At 38.4% G+C, this 12,093-nt stretch overlaps 1 protein-coding gene across 1 annotated transcript in view; it reads right to left on the bottom strand.

Moving 5' to 3' along the window:
- Window positions 1–9,883, bottom strand: part of ADAM22 (ADAM metallopeptidase domain 22) — a 55,480-nt gene extending 45,597 nt beyond the window's left edge. Inside the window, exons 1-3 of the mRNA XM_010161134.1 lie at window positions 9,765–9,883; window positions 4,698–4,761; window positions 3,977–4,046 (exon numbers count right to left, since the gene is read on the bottom strand). Of these exons, the coding sequence (XP_010159436.1) occupies window positions 3,977–4,046; window positions 4,698–4,761; window positions 9,765–9,883 (253 nt within the window). The remainder of the gene's footprint in view (window positions 1–3,976; window positions 4,047–4,697; window positions 4,762–9,764) is intronic.
- Window positions 9,884–12,093: the final 2,210 nt, after the last annotated feature.

Below are 12,093 nucleotides of genomic sequence, written 5' to 3'. Positions count from 1 at the left end.
TTCTCACAGTTTCACCTCCCACTTGCTGTACATTAACTGTGCAATTTCTGCATGTGATTCTAACACTACAATTAAAAACAATTCTGATAGGAATTTGACAGGGCTGCCATATCAGCAAAACCTTAAAATGGGAAGAGGAAATGCCCATCTGGCAAAATATCACCAGGCATAAGAGCTGTTCTTAACCAGGAGTGGCTAGTTACTGATAAAACAAACCAGAAAAGCAAAGCATGACTAATTGGTATTGTCTTGGCTAAATCTTGGGGATTATACTGTCGTTTTGGTATGTGACGTTTGCAGACAAAATGTTTCCACGGTTACACAAATGCACTTGAGAAATTTCTTTTAAAAAAGGACCTAAAATAAATTACATCACATCCAAGGCTTCCTATTTATTGGTTAAAGACCTTCAGTCTCTAGAACTCACAACGATGAGAAACTAAATCTTGAAAATATTTTTACAAATTAGTTTTTGATTATGCTTTACATATGTTGATTAATTTAGTCTCTGTTCTAGTCCCATATAACTGGCTCTCAACCTGTCATTTTAGGTTTTATATCATGGTTAATGAAACTAGTAAAAATACAATTTTTCCATCAATAAAATAAAAATTTACAATATGTATCTAGGGTCTCAGATAACTTCACCAGCAAATGCGATCGTTCTACCCACCATCGGAAGTCACTCATCTCTAGAGGGGAATGATGCAGCCATTAACATTAACACAATAACACACATTAACACTGCACTATATTTCATAGGCTGGATGAATCCATGCAGGGTGCATTTTCAGCCAGGGACCCTCAGGCAAAAGAACATGACCAGCAAAATCACAGGAAATGTAGATAGCTGAGAAAGCCTAGCGGAAATTTTGATGGGAACATATGACCTTGAAAAAGGGTAATGAGGATCTAAAAAATCCCAGGATCACTTAGGTTGGAAAAGACTTCTAAGATCATCAAGTCCAAACATAAACTTAACACTGCCAAGTCCCACTCAACTGTGTCCCTAGGGTGTCACATCTACAGTCTTTCAAGTGACCTCAAAAGAAAAGGACATCTGTTAATGCATTATTTGAAAAATGCCACCTTCAATAACATAGCGTTGTCTGAGACAATGCCAGGTTATTACACGTCTCAATACAGACTGTGAGAAAAAACACAGTCTACTCAATTATGAAGTCAAATGCCCTAAGCATGCCAAGTCATCATTCCAAACTTTCTTTATTTAAAGTCCTCATTACCTCCTCAGACAATTGCAAAGTGCCGTGCAATTAATTCTTTTCTTTAATAGATTGCTTTTTTTTTTTAATATACCCAAGGAGCAAAAGAATGTAAAAAGTACTATTGAACTGTGGTATAATAGTGTGTGCTTTTACTATCACTAATAATGAGTAATCCCTATTACTTATTTTTTTTCTTTCTAACATCAATGTTGAAGATAATGATACATCCAGCCCATTCGTAACGCAGTTCTGAGTGTATATCAGCTTACACACAGTTTTAAAGATAAAATCTTGACATCAACAAAGACCTCCTTAGGCTGAGCAACTGATAAATTATCAGAGTAGTAAGGAATGTAAGAAATACTGATGACATAACCTAGCACAGTGCTTGCTACTAATAATAATGATTCTGCTGTAATAAAAAAAAAATCAAACACAACAATACTGTTACCAATTAATTTCAAATATTGTTTAAAGGAAAAAATGTCAAGACAACGGTCAGCACTCTCCTGACTGGCAGGGAAGAGGCAGTGCCGAGAACAGACACTGATGGGGCAGCACGTGCAAGGAGAGGAGAAAGTGTGGCAGGGTGTGTAGCAGGTTGAGGGATGAACGGTAGAGTTCCTGTGGACAGTGGACACAGGGAAAAGGGTAGGGAAGCAGAAGGTGGTGCAGATTGCTCTTACCCTCTGGAGCAGTGGCTATGCATGGAGGATGACTTGAAGAAATAAATAAACTGAATAACCACATTCAAAGACAAACGGTGGGATCCCTACCAAAACTTTTACTACACACCTCAGAAATGCCTTCCCAGACAGTTTTACAAAAGCAAGTATGTGCATGTGGGAGAGCAGACTGTGAGATAAAGTTTATTTCTCCATATATGGAATCCTAAACAGTAAGTGGTAGAAGATTAGCACCTTATATCTCTTATTAACATTATAAATATCTGTATAGTTAAGACCATTAGCACTCCACAATTAAGTTTCCTTTTCAACCTTTTCTACAATCCTGTGATTCTATTTCAACCTAATGGTAACATCCTCCATTGTGTCACATGTTGGGGTTTGTATAGTACAGCCAGCAACTATTTACTTGTTATCCACAGTAAAATCAAAACTGTACAAGTATATCTGAATTTGGGGGAAAAAAAAAAATAAAGCCCTATTTTGATAGCTTTTTTGAAAACCAATATGCTTTGGTGGAGGTGAAACTGGTGGATTATGCTTGCAATTAATTCTTTTTCATAGTTTTAAAAGCAGAAAATAATTGGATTAAATAATAGGAAATCTTGTGAGACAGCTGATAGATATCTACTAAGCACCAGTTCTAGCAATCTCCTACTTTAACAACCTGATACAGAAGATTTATTTTAAACTCAGCAGTGGTTGCATTACTTCCAGCCTTTCAAATGACATATCCTCAAGAAAGTGTGATAAAAGACACACTTCATCATTTGGCCTTACAATCAACAAATTATTCTCATTACAGCCATCTCCAGGAGTACAGAGAGTAACCAAGGTACTTGTCTAAGGTGAATGTACCCAGGAAGTTTCATGATACAGATGTTGATGACTTGCACCGCATGAGCCTTGGGTGATGCTCCTCCATCCCAATGCCTCCTCCACCTTGCCTGGGCAATCATCAGCAGAGGACGTGAGGCACCAAGCTGGGATGCTGTTTTATTTAGACTCTGAAAGACTCTTTCCTCAGAACTGAAATCAAGGTGACCCAGTTGTAGCAATTTCCCTTGTTTTTTTCTCATTAGCTCTCTGAACGATTCTACTTTGCTTAACAACTAGCAAATTCACACACTGCTGCAGGAAAGGACCCATCTATGTGCAGTATGCAGCACCGTGAGGTCCCAGATCCAACTGTTCCCATGGGACAAATAGTTTGTTACAAGATGACTGGACATCTCTAACGCTCTTGAATATATTAGTCTAGCGGTTTTTCTACCAAAATGACAGTGTCTATGAAGAACAGAGTTTTTATTAGGATATATTTGTAGAGTAGAAAAATGCATCTGTAAAACTGGCAAAACCTTGACAGAATGGGGATATGCCATAAATACTGCAAATTTAGCTTCAAGTAACCAGCCAACTTCTCAGATGAAAACTCATTTTTAAAAAACATCTTCTCCTTCCACACACAATATAAACTGTTTGTGCACTTGAAACCACTTCTGCCTTGTACTGAAAGGCATGACCCACGCTACAGCTAGTACTGTGAAAGGTGCTGAACAGACTGGAGACGCTAGTCACTGAACAGCAATAATACTTGGCAAGTTCTTGTCTCCAAGGCTTATGCTCACACCACAGCCCTCACTCTATATACCAAAACTGGAAAAATCCATGAAGCATGACCAACCACTGGCAATGTGGATGGTTTTATTTTCACCATCTTTATATCATTTTCATCATCTTTAGGCTAACTCAGTCCTTTCCTTTCTATAACTACTAGCCTATAATGCAGTCCATAGACCACATGACTTAAGAGACATACACCAAAAGGTCAAGGTCTAGGAGAGGTTTGATTCATTGGATTCAGGGTTTTTTCAGTGCTTCAGGTTTTTTCCCAGTGTTTTCAGTGTTTCAGAATCTTTGTTTTCAGTGCTTTTTTTATTTAATTGGGAAAAATAAGAGATACACAAATAAACAATATACTATCAAAGATTATCAAATATGATTAACAAATTTAGCCTTAGACTAAAACAAGTCAGTAAGTCATGAATATTAAGAAAATCATACCAGATGGCAGGTCATCCAAAGGAAACTCAAACAACTTGGATTTGTAAACAGAGTGGAAATGGAAGTCATCCTGAAATAGTAAATAATTGCATGTATTAAACCTGAATAACCTAATTCATCCCATGATCATTAAACAGACAGTTCCAAAGGTCCTTGTTATCCAACGCCCACATTAGTGAACATGCGAGTTGCAAGGCACCACTATTCTACACTCCACTACACTACACTTTTTCCAACTGTGATGTGATTGCTAATGCCACAGCTAATCATCTTTTATCTGAAATATCTGAGTATATCAAACAGAGTGGATGAGCATACTTAGGAGTAGGCTTAAGAGAGCTGCCCAGGGAGTATCAATGAGAGTCATAGGAGCTGCTGAACTGGAGTTGACGCCAAACCAGGAGGAGAGGGATGTAACAAGTCCAGAGCAAGAAGGGGACAGGTCACCCACAGGCTTCTGCTGGCTCCAAGGGACCCTTCATCAACCTCCATTGCTACACTGCTCTACAAACAAGTGTTGCAGACTACACACATATACACATACCACTGCTGAATTTTTGGAGGCCTACTTTTGTCTGTGATGATATTCCCTCACACATTAGGTAAAAGACTTGGGAATGAGGGCACGACCCTTCAGTCTCAGAGCTTTATGCCTACCCTATACCCATGAATGTCTGTATTCAACAAACAACACAGTACGACTACTGTAAGTTCTACTTACATCTGAAGTGTAGTTTTCATCTGGCTCAATAAGGTAAGTATGATTTCCATCATAGAACATCCCACTGTCAAGAGCAGGAAATGAAAATACTGATTTAATAAACAAATACTAGTGCAACACGGAAGTAAGTTTAAGAAGTTCATATATTTTAAAAATTTAAATATTTAGAAAGGGAGGTAGTTAAAAATGGTTTCAGGAATTGAACATAATCCTAAGTCATTCTTTTGTTTCTTTGCTTCAGAAAGAAAGATTGTCTTCCACAGTGATACAGTCTTCTTTCTTCCCCAAAGCTTGTCTACAACACATATAAACACCACAAAAACTGAGTAATTTAGTCAACTGAAAATTCAGTTCAGAGCCCCGACTCCCATGCAAGAGAGATCCACCTGCAATAGATAAATAAGGGACCTGTCTTTAGGAACATGCATATTTGGAACGTGCACACAGCTTTCCCCCAAATAAGAATATTATTGTATTGGATTGATCCTTAGGTTTTAATAGTTTTGATTAACTCTTTCCTGGGTAATTTCTTTTGGTACCGAGTACAAAGGGCATAATGGGCTCTTTTTGGGCAGAGAGGGCTGTTTTGGGCATTTCAGCAATAAAAATTAAGACAGGTGGTATTTTCTTTCTAAATTGATTTAGTTTAAATTTATATTTCTAGGAAACATTAATGGCTATATGCATTATCATATCAAAACAGACATGGTATGATATTCATGATTAGGAGATAGGAAACCCCATCAGACAAGCTTCCAACATGTTGTGGTGAAAAGAGATGCAGTGGACCAAGCCTTCTGCCATACCCATGGTTCTGGCAAAGTACTGTTGCTCTCTTTCTTAATGGCATAAAATCTTCTCAACCACAGAAATTTGAAGGTCATTCCTGAAAAGCACACCACTATGTATCTCAGAAAATCTGTCTCTTTGCTTGCCCAAACACAGTCACCAATTTTCCTTACTAAATTCCAACACACAGTTCAACTCTAAATGAAGAGCAAACCAAACTGTTAATGCTTTTTAATTGGATGAAGATAGTCTGTGGCAGTAACACAAGATGCTTTTGCATTACCACTCAAATGTACAGCAAAGGTGAGGTCCCTTCCTGCAAGGATGTTTTCTACTGAGTTACCTTAAATTTACTTAGGTATAAACAGTGTACTGAGGTTTAGTCTTTAACGTAATGCAGGATGCACAAGTGTGGTTGAATTGTACCTTAAAAGAAAGTGTTGATACAGATATCACTCTGTAAGAGCATAAAAACCAAAGGGCATTTCTTATATCCCTACCATTCTGATCTTCAACCAAGTCAGCTTTTTAATAATTTTGCCTTTATTGCAGTGACATACACGCATGGTTGGGATTAGGCTGTATCAGCACGTCCCTTTCAAAGTGTCACTGCTAAGGGCTTTAAAGCTTGGCCACAAATACAAGCTGAAAATTCAAACTTGGCACGTAGTACACAACAGCAGCATGAAAGCAAGATTATTTATTTATTTGGATTAATCTTTAGCAAACTTTTAGACATTAAAAAAAAAATTGTAATTATAAACAACAAAACCAGATACTTTTAATTTTTTTCCTTATGCAGCTTTTGGGTTTTTTAATCAGCAAAACTGATTCTGGTTCTGCACAACGGTTGCACTCAACAGCACTGACTTCTGACCAAGTCACTCAACAATGACAAGAATAACAGTCACTGCACGTATGGAACAAACGGGCCAAAACCAGCATAAACCAGCCAAAACCAGATCAAACCAGCACAAACCAGTCAAAACCAGATCAAAATGGTCAAAACCACTTCAGGCATTTCTACTTTCCAGTTTCACAGAACACAGCAAGCTTCAGACTAACTAGCTGGGATATTCTAGTATCTTGTTATAGCCAGCTCTGGTTATTTCAGAGGACAGTGCAAGAGCTGCTATCACAGATAAGTAATTCACCAACAGGCTTTTCTCTTGTCCTTGTGAAGTTAGGTTTGATGTCATTAAGACTGGAATGTATTTTGTACTTTCTGATATGCCAGCAAATTTGAGAAAGGACAATACTGGCCTACAAGTACTCCTGACTAGATGGGCAGGAGAAAATGATCTGCTCTATCATCAGAAATCAAATCTTGAAGAGACTAGAAAGCAAACCTTTGAAATAAGGTCACTGTGTCTTACAATTAAGAACCAATTCAGTGTAATGGCACAGTCAGTTTTTTAAAAAAATTAGAAAATTCTGTGATAAAGACTGTGGTTTCCCACTGAAATTAATAAAGCTCACAGTGTTCTCACAGAATTATATGATTTGAAGAAATTATGGGAGAATTTTCATTTACTAAATTCAGCAGGTTTGACACTTTTTTTAATTCAGCTACTTATAAGTTCAGAATATTTCCTTAATATTAATAGTTATAAACTTTTTACAGTTTGATTTAAAAAAATAAGTAAGAACCCAAACAACAAAACTTAAAGAAATATCTTGCATACATGTATTCTAGAGAGTGTAGGCAAGAGAAATCTGTAAAATTAAAGCAATGCACTTGTCTATCTCTCCTTACATGTTCTCAAGCTGACCTACAGACTGACTTGCCCACTCAAAGCATTCATGGCTATTTTCTAACTGACTTCAACAGTCCAGTGCTCTGGGAACAAATCACACACTCACGGATGTGTTAGAGAGAAAGCAACAGCAAAACATGGGCCATTTCAAAAACCTGACTGTTGATTACGTATACTGTTCAAACAAACAATTTTGTAGGCGCGAAAGTCTCATTTGCAGCAATAACAGCAGATTTTACATTCACCACCAGTGGGCAGCAAAATCATAGGCCAACCTGGTGTCTGTGCAACTCGACTCAAACACAGCGCTGCAAGTCATGCCTGACCATCGCTTATTTATATCCCAGCAACCAGTGTGTTTTGCATTCAAAGTTTTTTGTGTTAACTCATAGGAAACTGTGGTTACTGCATATCCCACAGAAAACAACAAAAAAAAAAATCCAAAGGAAATAGCTCGCTCCAAGTTAAGGTTGAAGAGATGTATTTTCCATAAGCTAAGACATGAAGAGAAGAAATTCATAATTCTAACTATCCTCTCAGCCAGTCATCCAATTAATTTAACTAGTAAAAGGAATACCACAACACAGACGTTACGAACAGAACTCATAATTTATTACTAAAAAACCACAATATTTCCTCACATCAACAAAAATTCTGCTGTTACTGGCCGAGATCTCGGGATACTAATAAGTAAGAGAGGAGATTAGCATGAACTTTGGGAATACGAAGCTTGTTATTCTTTTAAAGGCACCTATTCTGTCTTATACACTTCCTAAAATTCATGAAAGCAAAGCTCCTGCCCTACACACCTTATTAGAAGATAACTCTCCTGAGCTTCCCTTATTCCAGCTCCAAACTGTGGTTGGAGCTAAGGAGCTTTTACTGCCAGTGTGAGTTTCTAGTAATTACTTAGCATTTAAAATCGTGTGGAGGAGCTAGTTGTAAAGATGGAAATGAAGTGTCAGAAATGTGAGTTAGTACAACTCAGGATAACATTACTTTCTCATACTGGATGCTGGAATTACCAGCCTGCCATAGTAAGCTTCATATTGCATCTTCTGTGAAGGATAACTCTGCTGAAACGTTACTGTACTGGGGGGGGGAAAAAAAGGTACCTCTCAAGGGAGAGCTGAATTATACAGGGAAAAAATGCACCTTTCATCACATAACTGTGTAAGAACACACCACTTTGAATATCAGTCAGTCTAAGAATACAGAGTAGCAGGAGGGTCAGTCTTAAGAACAAACCCACAAAACGAGGGCAGGAAAGGACATATATGCAGGCTGTCCTTCCTTTCTGCTTTTTCTCTTAGGAGTTAGCAAGGGCCAAGCCCTAATGGATCACTGCTAATGGAAGCAATGCAGTGGTTCAGGATGCATTAGGATGCTACTATTTTTAGGCTCACTGTCCATACTGAATCTGAGCTCAAGTTTCTTGAGCTGCACAATCTCTATCATAAAAGAGAGAAACTCAGCTGTAAATCAGACAAGTGCAAGGATGACAAGTCTTCCGCATGCACACTCTCCCCTCCTAACAAAGAATGTACAAATATAAAAGAAAGACACTACTTAAATATGTGGATACCAAAACTACAGAGTAGTTGGAGACAGACAGACAATAATCTGAAGACAACTTCCATCAGCCAAGCCCTGCTTCCTCAGAAAAAGGCAAAGCTCAGGTAATCTCCACAGAGGTTCACTTGCTCCCATGACTTTTCAAGCTGAACTCAGTATGAAAAGGGCTGAGATCCTGGAATTCCCAGAGTTAACAGACACTGAATTTACTTGGTTGCTCTGAAAAACTGACTAGCATCTTATAAAAGTAGACAGGTCCAAAAGCTGTGCACAGCTTTTGTACACAGCTCCATGTAACCTTCAGAAGACAGACGCTTTAACTCTCAATAAAATTATGTACTAAAAAAAAAAATATTTTATGTACTTATTAAAAAAAATTGCACAATTTTATAACATTTCTTCAAGATTTTCTAAGATTTTACTATATCAAAGGTATTCTCACACACACACAGTTTAAGGCCAGCAATTCTCTGAAGAAAATAAATAGGAGAAGAGAAACTCTAACACTTTCCTTTGTAAAGAGAGAGGAAAAGAAAGATAAAACACATCATTGTAGCAATAAGAAAAGAGCATAATTTTCAAATGGTTCACGTCAATGTTGGCAGTGTATTTTGTTCTTGTAGAATAGGGTGTTTTCAGGTATTTGACTCTTCTACCTCTAACAAGTTATCTTAAAACAATACCTGGCCACAGTCATACATCCTCAGTTAAAAAAAAAAAAAAAAAAGAAAGTAGACTTGCATGCTTTGCCAGTGAATTCTGAAAATAAACAAACAAGGCTTTTGCAAGGTTCAAATTAAACCCATTTTTTCTAAAGATTGTTGAGTACTTAACATTAGTGACAAACCAGTATGAAAATAAATAGCACTTATTTTGTTACAAACAGCTGGATTTCGCTTAAAAGACTAATAAGCAAATGACAATAAAACCAGAAGAGCAGACTTACTGTAATCCATGGCACGTTGACAAGGCAACAAATGATACAGGATTTCCTCGAATTTGTCCCTGATAATAGCAATGCTCTCCTCCCTGAAATTGGAAATTGAGACTGTAAATGCATGACATCCCACAGTATCACAGTCTGCCCTGTCAAACAGTGCTTTTTCATAAAGACATTGCCAACCCACTGACATGGCACAAAGAACTCACTATCACTCACAAGGGTGTTCATCCTATCTCCTTTTAGCCATGGTTTAGTACCTATACACACATCACCATTCCAACTCCGTCTACACTGAATGGAGATGGATATTTTCAGTGTGGCAACCTGAGAGAGATTGCAGAGACAAATTACTCCAGAAGTGCTCATCTGTCTTCATTGACTAGGAAAAGATTTGGAAATATGGGGCTTAGAGTCAACACCTGGTCTGCCCATGGCTACATCGGACAAGATGAACTTTGCTCTGAGGATCAGATAATTTCCTAGTGCTGAGGAGAAAGCTATGCTTATCAAATAACAGTATTTGATTAAAAAAGAGAACAAATCAGAACTGCTCACTAGTGCTCCAAAACTAATGGAAAGTATAACCAAGCAGTGAAGGAATACAATGAAAATTAGTATTTGCCTCTTCTGCAAATAAAATATACACCTTTCAAACCAAATCCAGCAGACCTTACTCAAAAATCCCCCCATAGTTTCACAGAAGTCACACCGATGGCAAAGTAAGCCCTACTGCTCACGCACTGAATGTAGCCAGCATTGCACAATGTCAATATTTGTATGTAAAATTAGAAAAACAATTCTAACACCCCTTAAATTCTCACTGCTGAGGAACTTTCCTATTAGTCCCTTGGCAAATTTGCCTGTCATATTATTGCACTACTACTGGTTGAAGGACTGTGAAGATTTTCAGTGGGGTTTGTTTGTATATTTAATAGCAACACTTTACTATTTCTATTCCCTACAAGCAAATATATATATAATCTACCTAGCCTAACGTATCTAGCCATGTGAATATTTATGTCCATTTGCTGCAGGGAGGGAAAAGCATTACAATTACTGCTTTTTCAGAAGCTGGCAGTCACCAGCATGATGCATAGCACAGTGATTTTTAGACATCTGACATTAAATGCTCTTGGATTTTGTTTTTCAAATATGAAAAAATAAATTCAATTAAGATCAGGCAAAAGGCAAGAAGACACACAGAATATGTTGACAGTTTTGTGTTTTGATTAGGAAATCTTATTCTGTTTTCTACAAGGCATGCAAACTATTTCTGAAAGCAACTACAAAGTACAGATGCTTCTGTTGAGGCGCTGTCCTTGAGAGAGTACAGAAACCTGTTTGTCAGAGCATGGCTGCTTGCAAGGAAAGAGACCTGATCTGAACCCGGTCACTGGGAATCATTAGCTTCTCCTCAAAATCTTCTCTGGAGCACTCATGCATGCCATGCTGCTGTTGGACACTCCAAAGCACTTGGTGCAAGGCACCTGGGGCAGTTGGCAGCTGCCATGACCAGCATCAGCAGTGCTCCACAGAGAAACGCAACACCTCACCTGACAGGCTATGTATGGACTGACGCTATTTGGCAGGCTTGCGCTTCACTCTGCGAGGGGAATCCCTGTGGCATGTCTTCTGTTAAAAGCGCTACTTTTTTTTACCAATTTCATTATTTCCTCTCTTCTACACATCACTTCTTCCTTCCCCCTGGTGCAGTGACAGAAGCCACCTCCACTGTCTGTCCACCTCGGCCTCTTTTCCTCTGTGTACCTGGTACCGATACAGAACACCTTCACCGAACTGACCTGCAGAGTGACCATCACGTTACCCACCACGGGCACCTCTCTACTCAGATGTTTGTAGAAAAACACTACTGGTACCACGGAGGTAATGTTTGACAGGCCTTGTTGACGTTTATCTGGCTCACGTCCATGAGAAGCCCAGAGACTGACCCTCTGCACCAGGCTACGGCGGGGCAGCCGGCAGGAGATGTACGACCTGTCACACTTAGACCAGCATTTCTCAGGACAACTGTTTGGAACCCAGAAGACAAGTGAAAAGGAGATGGTTTGAGATTCCGCCTTGGACTCACATGCTTTTCAGACACTTACATCCTAAATTACATGGGATTTTAGACAGACTACATCTTACCTTGTTTTTCCTGAAACCTTAGCTTATTTTCTCTATTTTATTTTCCTTTTTTAAACCTATTTACTTCCTATAGACCTCAGTTACTATAAATTAACCTGAGATTATCTTTCTTTCCATTTGTAGGATGTCCCCCATTGCCAGGCCACAGTACTGCTTAGGGCTTTCAGAATACAGAAATAAAATG

Source organism: Eurypyga helias, unplaced genomic scaffold (genome assembly GCF_000690775.1).
Source record: "Eurypyga helias isolate BGI_N326 unplaced genomic scaffold, ASM69077v1 scaffold15101, whole genome shotgun sequence".
Lineage (NCBI taxonomy): Eukaryota > Metazoa > Chordata > Aves > Eurypygiformes > Eurypygidae > Eurypyga > Eurypyga helias.
This window is presented reverse-complemented; position numbering and strand designations above follow the sequence as displayed.